General features: G+C 31.8%; 2 protein-coding genes across 2 annotated transcripts; one reads left to right on the forward strand and one right to left on the reverse strand.

Moving 5' to 3' along the window:
• The first annotated feature begins 1766 nt into the window (after positions 1–1766).
• Positions 1767–8941, forward strand: LOC123199902 (EG45-like domain containing protein 2). The gene is made up of 3 exons (XM_044614942.1): positions 1767–1898; positions 2094–2370; positions 8781–8941. Exons 1-3 carry the CDS (start codon positions 1790–1792, stop codon positions 8785–8787), a joined length of 393 nt encoding a protein of 130 aa, XP_044470877.1. The 5' UTR covers positions 1767–1789; the 3' UTR covers positions 8788–8941.
• Positions 8942–12588: 3647 nt separating this feature from the next.
• LOC123199920 (EG45-like domain containing protein) lies at positions 12589–13463 on the reverse strand. The gene is made up of 3 exons (XM_044614964.1): positions 13321–13463; positions 12958–13234; positions 12589–12759 (listed from the first exon to the last, which is right to left on the reverse strand). The coding sequence occupies exons 1-3, from the start codon at positions 13430–13432 to the stop codon at positions 12753–12755; spliced, it is 396 nt and encodes a 131-aa protein (XP_044470899.1). The 5' UTR covers positions 13433–13463; the 3' UTR covers positions 12589–12752.
• Between the last annotated feature and the right edge of the window lie 3528 nt (positions 13464–16991).

Below are 16991 nucleotides of genomic sequence, written 5' to 3' on the forward strand. Positions count from 1 at the left end.
TCTCCAAAATAAAAGACCAATAATTCAACCTTAACGAAGGCTAAGTCATCAACACCAAATAGTTAAAAAAAAATATATATTAATTTAAGAATTAAATTAGTTGTGTCATACAATCTATTTGTAAATTTAATTATAATTTAGGAACTAATTATGTTGTAATTTATTCCTTTGTGCCCTTTCACGACAAAATTAATGTCGTTATTTACTCAATATGGCCTATGGTTAGGTTTGAAGGAATATCAATATGACGTCAAATGTATTAATACTCATTCACAACTTTTTTTTTTTTTATATTTCATAAAATTTACTTATCTTTAGTGATCATGTTAATTTTGACAATTAATTTTTTTTTTTATTGAAGGGAGATAAGTGATGCTTTTGTTGAATTTAAAAGGAGGTTATGATGATTTCTCATACCCTAAAAGGCTTGTTGATATTTTTGAAACCTTAGAAAATTTAGAGACAAATAACTCTTCAAAAAATATGAGTTAAAATCATATTCTCATGAGTTATACTTGGTCACTTTCTTATTTTAATTTACTTACCAAAATAGAGAAACATTTGATGGTGGGTGGTTGTGAATTTGGTAGCAAAGTAATTTTCTCAAATTAACAAGATTTCCCATGTTGTCATCCTCTTAAAATCAACACTTAAAGCATAAAAAAGGAAGAAAAATCGTGTTTATTATGAGCATTAATTACCTCATCTATTTACAGCTAATTATGTGCCTTATAATCAACATTTTTTTCTTTGTTCATATTTAGACTTTCCGTTTTAATGTTAATTTTAATTCATCTTTTTCACATAATAAGTTAAGTAAACATTTATAAACGTATAACATTCACGAGACAACATAAAAATTACAGGTTTTTACTTGCGTAATTGCACAATAACTTTTTTCCCTTGTCCTACAAACATAAGATTATACAAAAACAGAAAAAAAAAAAAAAAACTGATATTTTTGTATCTCATAATGTTATTTTGCCGAAATTTCTCCAAAAAAAAAATAGTAATATAGCAAGGAATGTAACTTTTTTATCTATAAGTCAAACAAGTTTAAAATATCATTCCATTTATTATATTTGAAGTGATGTGAATTTAAGCAATTAGTCAAGCGTAGCAAGATCTGAGTGACACACTTTCAACTAATATATATTAGTTTCTTCCAACTATACATTAAGAAAAAAAATATTTAATCAATTATACACAAAAGGGTTCCCTATTAGTAGGCCGTGACAATCTAAAATTATATGTGATTCAACTCAGTCCACTAAATTATTGTTGATGTGTAAACTTGACACCAACCAAAAGTATGTTAAATTAAGATTATAAATTAATCCAAACAACTAAGAAAGTAGTAAAATAAAAACATTTTTAGGCAATTCAGTTTACCACTTGGATGTTATGTTATTGATGATTTTGAAAGTATATGTATGCTACAGCTGATGTTAAAAGGTCCTTTCTACCTCTGTACAATCTTTTATTTATAAGATAAAATAGTAAAGTCGTATGTAATTACATAATTCAATAAAAACTTGTTTGCTTATTTTTTTTAAATGTTATTACTATTCGAACATTGACATTTATTGATTTTGTTTCTGTGCCTACTTTTTTTAACATATTTATACGTCCAATATAATTTTTTTTCTGAATTGCATGTAAGCTGAGGAATATCATGCTACTTGACTTCGTAGTCTTCAGCTTCTGTTATGAAAAGGAAGAGAAGCTTTCCAATTTGCTCTACAAACATAATACAATGCCAAGTTTTTTGTTCTCAAGAACCCAGAAAATGGCTATTCAGATGCAAATATTTATGATTCTTGGCATGATCCTATGCCTCACATCAGTAGCTCATGCCGCTCAAGGAAATGCAGTCTTCTATAATCCCCCTTACACCCGTATGTATGCATCAAATCTCAAGTGTAAATTTAAATCAAGATTTGCGTTAGTTGGCAACAGTAAACAAAGAACATTTTTTTTTTTTCAGATTTTATTTTTAAAAAAATAACAGTTTCTGTTTTAATTAATATCTGCTGGTGTTAACATTGTTGTAAGATTATTTTGTATTAAGGGGTTATGATAATTGTGGACAGCGTCAGCGTGCTATCAGAACCAGGACCATGGAAGCATGGTCACTGGAGTCAGCGATGCCCTATGGGAAGATGGAGCAGCGTGTGGAAGAAATTACACCGTGCGATGCATCGGAGCGGCGAATGAAGCGCCGCACCCTTGCCATGATGGAGCAAGTGTTGAAGTGACAGCTGTCGATTATTGCGAAGAAATATGCAATGGAGTTCTTAATCTTTCCCAAGATGCTTTTGCTTTGATTGCTGATCTTGATGCCGGCAAAGTTCAAGTTGAATACGACCAGTAAGCTTAACTGATTTCTTCTAGTACAGTTGTTTCTGTTATGAATCTCTAATGGAACATATATAGTTTCTCCATCTCTGTTTTGTTTTATTATTTTTTTAAATTCTTATCTGGAGCCATTAAATCTTTGTCGATTTTCTTTAACATAAAATCTCGTAATTTTCTATATGGGTAGATTCAAATCGAATTAAATTTAAGTTTTGCTCAATTTAAGTTTGGTTTAGTTTGAAAAAGTCAAGTTCAAGTTAAGGCTCAAACTTAACAAGCTCTTCTAAAATAAGTTTGAGTTGAACTTGGTTTGAAAAAAGTTCAACTCAAGTTCGATTACATACCGAGTCAAGCTCAAGCTGAGTTTGATTTGATACTATAAATGAATCAAAGTCAATCTAACAATATTATTTTAATAAATATTAGTTAAAATAATATCGTTTTAGTCTATATAAATTAACTTTTTCTATACTCGAGTTTCACAATATAATCCCTTACACTCGAACTCGAGCTTTCTTAAGTCGAGCTTGTTTTAGGGTCATTCAAACCGAGTTATAATACAAGTTGAAGCTAACTTGAGTCAAATCTTACTTTAGTTATTGTTAAAAAATTTTTTTGTTTTTTTTGTTTTTCTTCATTAACTTACTATTGTTAGTGATGAATAATTCACACTTTAAAAATAAGTAATGTTATACTTACACAGTTTGAAGTATCAATAAAACTATAGACACAACTTTAAATATAAATAACGATGTATCTCTATATAATTAAGTGTTGTTTTATCTTTAATTTTCAATTATTCAATCATATAATAATATACTATTTATGCATAATAATTGTACATATAACATTACTCTTAAAATATATTATTAAATATATAAATAATATATTATCATTTAATTGAATATTAATTTATTATTTATTTAAAATCATTTAATCAATAATGATATAATAATATATTATTTATATATTTAATTATATACTCAAAATTATATGTGTACAGTAAAAATTTGCAAACGTTGATGATTTGATCAGTAAGATTCTCACATAATTCCTAATCTTGGTTATTATGGTTTCTTTTAATTGATTTTTCCTTTGTTTTCATGTGAAAGGAGACACGGGTCAAATTCACATAAATCAAGTGAATAATTTTTATTATCACTGCTCAACTAGTTTTTACATTATACTCAGCATTTTCATACAAGAAAAAAGAGGGAAAAGTCATACAGCTGTTGCCAACTGTCACACAAAATTTGCACCGTTCACCGGAAATCAATCATGTCGTCAACTAGAATCAGGCTTCACCACCATCAGATCTGTCACCCCTGCCTTCTACCTTTGTAGTAAGAAAACTTCCCAAGCCAAAGTTTTCCCTCTTTTCCTTTATTTTTTCGAAAGAACTCATACTGCTCCTGTTCATCCTTAATGAAACAGTGTGTTTCATTCTTTTGAATTATTGATACGGTGCGTTTCATTACTGCACACTGTTTTGCTTCCTTCTGTTATTTCCCCCCTTCAACACTCTAATATTCACTTCTGGATTTTACTTTTTCATATCCTCCCTCAATTCAAACGGGTAAGTTTGAATTGTTCAGAAGAGTAAAATCACAATTCATATCACCTGCAAACATATTCAAACATCATATCACTTTCCTCCCTCAGACTTCTCCAGCCTTACCAGCATTTAAATCTTGCTTCTCCCTTAAACTTACCTTTTCCTGTAACACATTACTTCTCTCTTCACTTACTGTTTCCTCAAACACAAATCCTCTTACTTTCCCTGTTGCATTTTCTTCAGTATCACTTAACTTTTCTCCAACTCCCAGTTTTTCTCACAGCATTTCAAAATGTGCGGTAGATAGAGCCTTGGTTAGAACATCCGCTACCTGGTGCAGTGTAGGCACAAACTATATAGACACAGCTTTTGAACTAAGCTGCTCCTTGATGTAATGCACATCTGTTTTGATGGGTATAGTTCTACCATGAAACACTGAATTTTTTTACAATGTTGTTGTACTCATATTATCTATCACACAAGATTATAAATTTCCCAAAACACTCTACTTTCAACTCTCCAAATAAACTTCTTAGCCAATCTAAGTCTGTTGCCATTTGACTTAGAGCTCTATACTCTGACTTAGTGGATGAAAGAGCCACAACCTTATGTTTCTTGGAGCTCCATTGGATCAAACTTCCTCTAAAAGATATACATTATCTGCTTGTTAATCTCTTGTCTTCTAGATTCGTAGCCCAGTCAGCATCCAAAAATGCTTCTAATTTCAGTAATGTTGCAAGTTTGAATCTGATACCATATGTTAAAGTACCCTGCACATATCTAAGTACACGTTTCATAACCTGCCATTGCAACTTTGTGGGCTTCTTGAGAAATTGACTCAGCTTCTTCACAGAATATGACAAATCTAGCCTTGTAAGAGTAAGATACTGCAAAGCTCCCATCACACTTCTGTACATTGTAAGCCTGTCAAATGAAGGACTGTCACCAATAAACAACTTGCCTCCTACTATATCGTAGGTGTTGTTACCGCATTGCAGCCTTGCATATTCATCTTTTACAACAACCTCTTTGCATATTTGGTCTGACACAACAACGACCCATCAACACTTAGATTAGCTTCCAGTCCTAGAAAGAAACTCAACTCACCTAGATCTTTCAATCAAAACTAACTGTTTAATTTTGTTATCAATCCTTGCATAAACTCTGAGTCTAGTCTAGTAAGGAGTATGTTGTCCACACATATCAATGCATATACCTATTTATTTTCCCTCTGAAACACAAATAAACTTGAGTCTGCTAAAGAATTTTCAAAACCTTTCTGTAGCAAAACCTGCTTTGTCTTATCGTACCGGGCCCTTGGGGCTTGTTTCAAGCCATAAAAGCCTTCTGTAATTTGCAAACAAAGTCAGGGCAAAATTCGTCCACAAAGCCTTGAGGTTGTGTCATAAACACCTCCTCTTGTAACTCCCTGTTGAGAAAGGCGTTATTTACATCAATCTGATGTATTTTCCAATTAAATGATACTGCCAAGACAAGTATAACTCTTATAGTAGTGGCCTTTACCAGTAGACTAAATGTTTCCAAAAAGCCCACTCCGGGGGTTTGCTGAAAACCTTTTGCCACCAGTCTTGCTTTCAACTTATGCAAAGATCCATCAACATTTAGTTTCTTCTTAAAAACCCATTTATGATCAACCACAAGTTGGGTGCTAGAAGCTGGAACCAAAATCCATGTTTGATTCTTCTTTAGAGCTTCAAATTCAACTTGCATTGCTTGGAACCACAGGGGATTTGCAATGTCTTCTGCTACATTCCTAGGTTCTGTAATCTAGGATGATACCAAATGAGCTCTAGGCTAAGGTAGGCTCCCTGTTTTCATTCTAGTAACCATCGGATGTAGTGAGCAAGTTGGTGCTCGAATAGGTGCTAGATCACTTTTGTTCTCTTAAACCATAACATCAAGTTCTTTAGAACTCACAATCAAGTCCTCCTTTAAACCAGGAAATTGAACCTCAAGCTGAACAGTTGTGTAGGTACCGTTGAACTCTACAGTCTCTAGCGTGTGAAGAACAATAAATGACTTATTCAAACACTCATTTGTTTTAGTTTTGCTAGTAGATGGATTTTGTGATTCTTTAGGTATTGTAATGTGATTTTCATATGAATGGTTCTTTTTATCAGAAGTGGTATCAACAACTGGATTGATTGGAAAAGAAGAAGTGGTGTTGTCAACTGACTGATAAGTTTTGCTTAAGGAAATAGGACTCTGCTTAGTGCTTTTGGAGTGCTCTTCAAAAGCTATACCAATCTATTGAAACTGACTTTGAGGAAGAAACATACTCAAGGTTGGACTGACTTTAGGAAGAGTAACTATATTTTCCTTATTATACTTCTCACCAAACTTTGGATTGTATTTAAAAGGGAAATTATTCTTATCAAACCAAACACTAGTAGACACATACATTCTACCACTAGCACTTAAACACTTATACCCCTTGTGATTGAAACTGTAACCCATAAACACACATTTTTGGGTGTGAAATTCTAACTTACGTTGGTTAAAAGGCCCAAAGTAGGGATAACAAGCACACTCAAAAGTTTTAACCATTTTGTAGTTAGGAATTTCATTGAAAAGAATTTGGTAAGGCGAGCAATAATCAAGAACCAAAGATGGTTGTCTGTTTATCAAGAATAAGGTAGTTCGGAAAGCACACCACCAATAAGATAAAGGTAAAAATGCTTGAGACAACAGAACCGGCTGGTTTCAACAAGGTGTCCATGTTTTCCCTCTACTCTCCCATTTTGCTGGTGAGTGTATGGACATGGGTGCCTGAATTCTATGCCACGGGATTGAAGGTATTTAGTTAAGGGTCTGAACTCACCCCCTAGTCACTTTGCACCACTTTTATTTTCCTATCGAATTGCCTTTCTATATACTTGTGAAACTGCACAAATACTTGATACACTTGGGACTTGGACTCTAGAGGATAAAGCCATGTAAATCTAGAGAAGTCATCTAGGAAATGTATGTAATATCTATAACCCTCTTGAGACAATGTGGGAGCTAGCCCCCAAACATCTATGTGATTTAAATCTTAATGAGCCTTGGCTCTTGAAATAGGAAAGTTGAGTTGACATTTTTTGCCATGTTAGCAATCAACATAAAAGAACTTTTTATTATCAAGTCTGAAACCAGTGAATACATTACTAAGCATCTTAGACATGACTTGCTTACAAGGGTGGCCTAAACTTCTGTGCCACATAGCAAAGTCAAACTTATTCAATTGAAAACTTGAACTATTGAAACTTTGAGACTCAAGTATTTCCTTGAGTTGGAATGACATACCAAGACTGACTAACAAACTGGGAAAACATTGGATCAATTAGCTAGTATAGTCGTTCGTTGACAACTCCAAAGCAAAGCACTAGCCTTGTTTCGTTATCTTTGACAAAACAAAAGACATCAGTAAACTCAACAAATACAGGGTTATCCACTACTAGCTTTGAAACACTAATCAAGTTTTTTGTTATTCTCGGTACATAAAGAATATTTAGCAAGGATAGTTTTTTGTTTGCAAAGAGTAGGTAAATAAGCAAGACCTACGTATGTGATTAGCAAGCATTCACCACTGCCAACTTGAAGTTGTTGTTTCCCAATGTAGAGTGAGCTGACATCTATTTTGCTAAAATCTAAGACCATGTGATCTGTCGCACCTAAGTCAAGATACCAAATTGGATCACCCACCACCTTTGGAGTAGCTATGAATGACTTAGCTAATATGTTGGCATGGTTTGCAACTTTTTTGCTCTTACTATTTTTCATCTCTGGAGTTGCTGGAGCCATAGTTAAGCCTATAAAGCTTGTCTGATTCAACATATTGGCCCTTCCTTACTGCTGAAACAACTTTGAACCTGACTGAAAAGGATTAGAAGTCCGTGAAGTATAAAAAGCAGCAGATGTTTTTTGAGTCTCATCACCACCAATTTCTGAAGTCACTCTATTATTCCCAATGTAATATACATCGAACCTATGATAACAGTGCAAAGCAATATGCCCTGTCTTCCCACATACTTGGTATATCACTTTCATTTTTTGGTTAAACCTTCCTCTAGCTCTTTCGTTTCCACCAGCTCCTTCTGTAGCCTGATCTACACTAGTCTGATTATAATTCCTATTTTTTTTGAACATTCCTATCAACCTGATTTCTCCATGTCTCTATAGTATTCATCCTGGTCTGACTAGCATAATTGGCTGTACTGCCATAAGCATCCAAAGTAAACAAATTGTTCTTGCTTATACATTGCCCAAACTTTTATAAAATGATTTTTACCTTAGCTAAGGTAATATTGTCACCTGGAGAGTCTAGTTTTGAGTACACATGAACAATAACAAGATCAAACTCTGCACCTAATCCATCTACCACAAATGTAATAAGCTCTCCCTCTGAAATGGATTGACCACTAACATTAAGAGCACCAACTATCTCCTTCATTTTCTTAATATATTGACTAACACTCAATGCACCTTTTTTTATAGTTTGTAGAGCATTTTTCAAGTTAACTACTCTAACCTTAGTGTTAGTCACAAAGTAAATTCTAAGGCTTTCCAAACATCACTAGCAGTATCTCATTTTGCCACATGATCAAACATTGATTCTGAAATTGAAGCTAGCAACCAACTCATTAAGAGTTTATCACATTTTTTCCACATATTATACTGAGGATTAGATTGTTTCCACACATGATAACACATCATTTATATATTTAATTGTGTACTACAAACTATATACACATAGTAAAAATTTATAATAGTCCACAATTTGATCAGTAATATTCTCACATAATTCCTAATCTTGGTTATTAGTTTCTTTTAATTGACTTTTCCTTCGTTGTGTTGTTATTTGCAGGGCTTGACTTGAAGCTTTTATAGTTAAAGGGTTCTCCTCCCTGGTGGGAAGAAGATGATACTTCAAATTTATAAGCAGGAAATTATGAAATAACAAGCTGCATCTCTGGCAAATATTATATATATGTATAAATATGTAAGCTTAATGGAGCTGTATCTGAAAAGTGTGCCGAATTATTCGAGACACGTTAAAATAATTTATATAGATATTTGGTGATTTGAAGAAACATTTTATATGAACAAGAGAAGTAAAATAAGATGGAAAAAATAGTGCAAAATAAATACTCTAAATTAATTAATACATATATAATACAGTTTTTAATATTTAAAATAAAACTTTACGTCTATATCATTATTTTTACGTCTTATATATATTGCGGAAATGCATACAAGAAAATTTCCATTAATTCTCTCCAAATTAATGAAAGGATGAACTTAAAATATGTTTTGTGAATTCGCCTCAACAAAGAATGCCCTGTGGCCTGTCTAATGAAAGCAACATTTTAAATTTTTGTAGGACAAGAATTTGCCTCAACAAATGTTAGTACTGAGCACATGTTTTTTCTTTTTTTCTTTTTTTAATCAGTAAATGTATATATTAACCCAAAAAAAAAAAAAAAAACAAAGGGACATTTGAAGGAGGACTCGGAACAACCTAAACACAACCGAACCTGAGGAAAGCCGAACAAAAAAAAACTACAACTAGTCAAACCTGAATAAACTCGACTGAACACATAAAATAACAACCAACCAAAAACCAGTAAGAAAACAAGACAATATGCCAGACCACACCCCCACAAATACACAAGAGTTAACAACCAAACAGAAAACCAGGAAAAAGGCCAGAACCACAAGCAGCCACCAAGAAACCAGCAGAAGACAAACCATGAAGAATTGCTGCCAGCAGCAGGAAAGTTGACCTCTAGAAAATGCAAAATGGAAACAAGTAGCCTGACGGAGAAGCAAAGCTGGGCCTGAGCAACTGGAAGAGGGCAAGACACTGAAGAAAATTTGGCAAAACCAAAACAAAATCTGCAAAATATCTAGGCAGGGAAACAAGGAGGGTACCAACAGGAGGAGAGCAGCAGGACAATAGGAGACATCCAGCAGCAGAAAAGAAGCAGCAAGGCATGACTTCTCCAAAATCCACAGGCGCAAGCAAGGAGAGGCAGAGAAACTGGACATCTCGGAGACGCGAACAAGACTGAGGGAGCCAGACCAGACCACTGCACCAAAAATAACAGAGCCCAAAAACAGAAAATGGGGCATCACCTGACTTCAAGGTGCTGCTCCAGTTTAAGAAAAGGCCAGGAAATCACACTTTGGTTGAAGCTAAAAAAAACAGCAGACCAAAATGCATCCAAAGCTTCACCCAAAAGCAGCTCCTTGACTTGAAAATGCAGCCAAAGAGGAGGGGAATCCAGAAGCAGAAAGAGCTACAGGAAGCAGCAGAAATCTGCAGAAACAGAGCAACCAGCCTGCAGAAAAGCATCACAATGGGGCTGCAACAGAAAAAAACTTAAAACCCTAAACTGGACAGCTCGGGACACAAACAAGGCTGAGCACATGTTAAGACTGCATTTATTAAAACAATTTAAAATCCTAAATGTACTAAGATTTGGTTGTATATTCTACGAAATTACATAATAATTTTTTTCCCTTGTCCTATAAACATTACACAAAGATTTTAACAAAAAAAAAAAATGATAATTTTGTCTCGTTTTGTCGTAATTTTTCCAAAAAGAAAAAACATAATAACATAATAGCAGACTTACCCTTATGATCTATAAGTCAAACAACTTTAATAATATCATTCCATTTTATAATGTACCCAGAATGTAATCTTATGAATATAAGGAACTGAGTTCGACAACTTTTATTTTTCCGATCTTCTACTAACATGTTGGATTGTCCTACAAATAAAATATATAGTGGTATTCTATCCAAGAATTTGACCCCACAACAATTATGATATTTTTAATTTTTATTATATTTGATGTTAGACTTGTTTGGTTTGTCTCAGCTTTATTGTTAATTTTCTTTCAGTTTAAAAATGTTAATAATTATTTGGACTTAAACCCAAGATCAAGTCTATCAATTTTAATCATAGGTATCATGAGATTAAATTTATTTTTATGTGATATTAATTTAGATTTTATATTTAACTATTAATTTTATATTTTTTTAATATTATTTTAAAACAGTTAACCAATTCGACTAATTAAATCTCTCACCCAACAACAAAAACCATTGATTATAACTTTATTTAGCGTAAACTAAGTGTGGAAGTGGAAAGAAATAGAGATGAAGATTAAAAATAACCTTCCTCAATTCCAAAAATGGAAGATTCTAGGGAAAAAGTAATTTTCTTTTTCCTTGTCAAGCCTCTTATTTCATAAGACAAAAATAAATACTCATACATTAATTTCAATACAAATTATTGATGTAAAAGGCATAGACAAATTATTGATGTAGAAAGCACAGACGAAGAGCTTGCGATTTCTCCTACAGAAGAACTTCAAAACCTGCAAATCACAAGAAAATGAAAACGTTATGGTTTCAGTTTATTTTGTGAATATTAGTTATACCTTTCAAATAATAAATTTTGTAATATTAAGCATATAATTTCTAAAAAGGCATTTTCTTCGGATGAAACTATCAAATTGTGTGATGATTTTCATTTTAGGTAATACTTGAAAAAGAAAATGTTCAACCCTCCCCAAACTTAATTCCTAGTTTTGCCTTTAGAGATAAGAGTAGATTTAAGAAAAGTCAAGCCCGCGCAAGGCTGATTGAAGCTCAATTTGAATCTAAAAAATCTAGCTCGATCTCAAGTTGACAATGAAGTTGTCAGAGAAGCTATCGAAAAGTGTTAAAGAAGAAAAAAAGGGATTGTCAAATGTGAAGAAGAAGTTGAAAAATCTTTTAAAAGCGTCAAAGAAAAAAAAAATAATTATCAAATATGAAGAAGAAAAATTGTCAAAAAAAATCAAAAAATGAAAAATTGTTGAAAAAAATAAATCTATTAACGATTATCCAACTATTACTAGATTCAAGCTAAGCCGAACATCAAACCTAGCGTTAGATAAGTCTCTACCCAGAGACAAATAATATTTTATAAGATAAAATAGAGAAAATTTTAAGGTCTCCACACAAAACGGGATCCAGGAAACCGACTGTAGCCAGCCGGCCCAAATCCTCGTTCAATCGTCACTGTCTCTAGCATTTTCCCAGTTCTACCATCCACAAAGCAAGGATAAGTAAGTTATTATCAACCTCTCAATAAGAATCCCAAGGCGTCACGTCATCAAGTACTTTTATTTATAACATAATATACGAAGCTTCCAACCTTTAACTTATTAGTTGAAATTACCTCTACCGCTTTATGATATTTTAATCCAACTATTGACTTGTGCAACAAAATATAAAATCAAAATTGGTAATTATTTAGGTAGTCAATACTATCAGGATGAATAAAGTATTTAAGAGGCAGACAAATTTTGAATAATTTACTGGACCTCACCATTGTAAAAAAAAAATTATATTTTTTCCGTTTCTTTTAAATAATTTCTAAACTTTCTCCTATTTTATGATATTTTATTTTACAAGAGATTCATTTGGTTTGTCTTAGATTTATTTATTGTTCAATTTTCTTTCATTTTACAAAATGATAGTAATTATATAAGTATTTGGCATACACGAAATGTTCAAGTAGAACCGGAATAGACATATAAATATGATCTTCATATTTCCAATATACATAAGCTTCAACGAGAAAAGTAGTTCTCTTTTTTCATGTGCCTCTTTATTTCAGATACAGAAGAAAGACAGGTAGAAATATTCATACAATGATATTCCAATACAAATTATTTATTTAAAAGGAATAAGCTTCCTTTTTTCCAAGTCAAGCCCTCCCATTCCAGTTTTATTATCAATATATTATCATCTCTGGTATATATATCAGGAGCTCAATTTACACCCTGCAGAACACAAGAAAACAAAAACGTTATCATCTTATTAAAACAATAAAATTATATATATTTAGTTTTAAAAATCTAATTAAGTAGTCAAATAATATATTATTATGTAATTTAATAATCTTAAATTAAAAATAAAATTATTTTTTATTATATAATAATATATTATTTAAATAACTAGTTGGGTGTATCTATACTTACTGAGTGTAATCGATGTAGATTTTTCCAGCGTTAACATCAGCAATTTGAGAGAAGGCTTCTTGGGAAAGATCTAGGGTTCCTTGACACCCAGCTGGACAATAATCAACAATCTTGACAGTAACACTTGCACCTGTGCAAGGCTGAGGCACGCCCTGGTTTGTAGCTCCGGTGCATGTTACACTGTACATTCTTCCACAGGCAGCTCCGCCGTCCCACACGTCATCGCTCGCCGCTGCAATGATCTTCCCTTGGTCTACATTGTTGTAGCATGCATTTGCTACCCTCACAGAACAAAATTTACAAATTCATACATGCTATACGAAAACTGTTTTAAAAAAACAATTAATTAATCAAAGTTCTCACTAGAATAATCTGTGTAGTAAGTGGCAGTGCCAGAGACTGCGAAAGCCATAGAGAAGAAGCAGCTGCTAATGACAAGGCCTACAATGAGAAAAGCAGTTCCTTGAATTGCCATTTTTGCAAAATTTTGTCTATGAAAATTGTATTTGAACAAGAAAAAGCATAATTTGCTATGCATAAAACTATAACTTTGTGCCTATTTATAGAGGAGACCCAAGCAATTCTTTCTTCTAACGTTCCCAAAAATTATAATTAATTGTAAATGAATTTTTTCGGTAAATCCACAGCCAGCCACATAATTTTTTTTGAAAATAGCTATCTGATATATATTTTTTATGCATCTACATAAGATATTCAATAGTCACTGTCTGTCACATTTATTAAGTGACATCATGAATTACTTTATTTATTTCGTAATTTATGGGAAAAGTTAATTAAGTTAATAAAAGTATTAGAATTTTTCTTTTTTTTAATTATTATAAATTTAGATTAACATGTGAAAAAAATATATAATTTAACGTGTAGGATGTCCAATAGAAGACTTGTCTTCACCGTTTAACCTGTAGAAAAGTAACCATTCTTAGACTTTTCTGTGAATTTTGATTTTTAAAAAAACCAAAAATTTGTATTATTATCCAAAAATAAAAGTGAAGAATAAATTTGTGCCATTCAAAAAGTTTGTATTATGACATATGTGTTAAATAATATGGTCATATATTCGAAGAATTACTTATCACATGAAAATCTTGAATTTGTAATTTTAATTATGAGATGAAAACTTCATGGTATTTTGGGTTATTCAAATTATCCACTGTATAAGAAAAACCCTAATATATGCGGTATACAAATTTTGTTCATAAAAGAAAAGAGACTGCGACTCCGTGGACAAAATTACATTTCTAAACCATGCAAATTTGTGTGTCGTGTATAGTTGTTTTCTTGCTTCGATTTTCTTGAAACATATTTTTTTAATTTGGTTGATTTGATTTGCTAATAACACAAATTAGGTCTTGGCCAAAATCAACAGAAAATTTACCATGCATAGATAGGTGCATGTCCTTGTTGTAAATTCATATTTCTCCTTGGAGACTTGACCTAATCACCATCAGTCTTGTCTGATTGGAAAATTTTATAGAAAATATGTTTTCATAATCTTTTAATAGAAGTCTCCAAATATTTGCAAGTATGTTCATAATTCATTTATTTTATTTTAAGGACTTTGCTTTTATGTTATGATGTTATTTGGATTGATATTATTATGTTATTTTGTTATGTGATATTGAATTGTTCATCCTAATTTGGACCCATTTATATATTTATATCATATTTTTTACACTCTAAACATTTTTATTATTTTTTATGTTGATATATCTAAACTGTCATTATCTTTAACTTTAAAAAACCAAACAAAATAACATTATTTTCTTTTTGCATTTTAGAGAGAGGGGACAAGTGCAAATACATGGTATCAATTTTTAAAATAAGATTTATATATGTGATAGATAAAATCAAGTAAATTTAAAAATTTTTAGATTAAATTATGCTTGAATTTAAACTTCATTTAAAAAATTTTAAACTATATTGAAGCCTAAAAATTTTAAATTTAAACTTAATTTTATCTTCCTAAATTCTGGTTAACGTTAATCAAATATTAAAGTAGCACATGAAAAAATAATCTAATAATTGAAGTCCCCGCCACCTATGAAGAGCATGCAGCCTAAAGGCCTTGGCATAAAGAATTTTGGTCATATAAATAATACATATAAAAATATATATATGCAAAAAATATATTTTTTGCAAAAAATATTTTTATTCTTGTGCTTTTTTGCAGAAGGAATATGCAAATATTTGCTTGCTTTCAAACATTCACATGAATGTATGCAGAATACATACATATATGTTTTTTTGCAAATATTTTCTGCAAAAGCATATTTGTTTGTTTTTCCATGAAGAAATCCTTATATACTATAGCATAAAAGTATTATATATATAACATAAAAGATCACCATTGGCTTGTTTTCCCATGAATGAACAAGAAGAATCCAACAAATTTTAAGGCATTAGAGTGAAGAAAATTCAGAGGTCATTAGAGCAATCCCTTAAGTAACGATTGATAGACAACTTCACTGATCACTAGCTGATAACGAAACTTCTTGAATTGGTAATGGCAAGTCAATGACAGAATGACAAGTAAGGTTTTTTGTTGTTTTTTTTTTTTTTTGGAAATTGAAGCTTGGGATTTGATGAATGTAGTAGGAAGGACGAGAAGAACAAGTTGGTGGCGATGCCAACCCTTGGCAACTCCAACCCGGCCTCGATGCCAACCCTTAGTTCTGATTTTGGGTTAGCCATGCCAACCATTGGTGTCAACCTTGGCTTCTGCATTTCACTTGTCAAACCCCTTGTATAAGCTTATTTTGCTAGAAACTGAAAATATGGCAATTCACACTTTTCTAACTTCGATTATAAAACTAAGGTTGTAATTAGTTGACATTTATGTAGGTTAATTTCATCCATCCTTGATCTGACAGATTGAAAATTATCTAGTATGGTGACTATCTAAAAATATTAGAAACACCCATATATTGTTTGGAAAATAAATGAAGTTAAAAAAGAAAAAAATTAATCTCACATCAAATTTAAATATAACTTTAAGGCTATTATTAATTTCCTTAAAATTATGTCATAAAAAATTTATTTTAAAATATAACTTTAAGGTCATTATTAATTTTAAAAACAAAAAAGTCAATTGAATTGACAACTACGAGCTTGGAAAAAATGAACTACAATTTGATGTAATTTGTTGAATATGATTAAGTTCACTGATTTTCTTTTCTAAAGAAGTCCAAATGGATTTGAAGTTTAGCACCAATGACCAACAGATCCAAGCTTAAATAAATAATTTCTTAATTATATTTGGTAGCAATCACAATCCACGCATGAAAATTAAACAAGTGTAATTACAAAAATAAATGAAAAAAGGGGATTTACATTAATAATTTTTGGCAAAAAATTACAAAAATGCAAATTCATAAATAAGAAAGAAAAGGATAAAATTGGTATCATAGTGGACGCCAACCAGATTAATGAGAATCCAATTTGTTTGATTAATTTTTTATTAATCTTTTATTAATATAATAAACGAATTAGTATATTTTTCAGGTATTTGCAATTAACTACAGAGAAGGGGCATACAAATTCCATGGGACATGTCGATATTGAGTGCACATGTCGCTTTAGACAAAGATGGACACCGTGACTGTAATTAGGAACAAACTAACACTTACTCAGAGAGTATATTTCAAATAACATGTTTCACGTGCTTATTGGATTTGGCAGAGCCAAGGTTTAGTGTTGTTTTGATGCATCTAATGTTACTTCATGATTAACCGCGAGGACTCATGAGAGAAACGTGATTCAGATTAAACGATCTTGAGTTTTGATCCAATCCTGTTAAGTTTGCGCTAGTCATTGGTCTGATATTCAGGGAGGACAATAAGGTATCCAACTACGTTGATTATACGAGGATGCCTCAATTGAGAGAAAAATACTTCTCAGGTTGTTATCACATGAAGAGATTGAGCAAATAGTTAGCAATCAAATTTGAGGAAACAATAACAAGGACGCTATGAAGTTCACGATATCGTTTTTAGCGTTTATGGGACTATTAGGAG

The sequence above is a fragment of the Mangifera indica genome, chromosome 17, assembly GCF_011075055.1.
Source record: "Mangifera indica cultivar Alphonso chromosome 17, CATAS_Mindica_2.1, whole genome shotgun sequence".
NCBI lineage: Eukaryota > Viridiplantae > Streptophyta > Magnoliopsida > Sapindales > Anacardiaceae > Mangifera > Mangifera indica.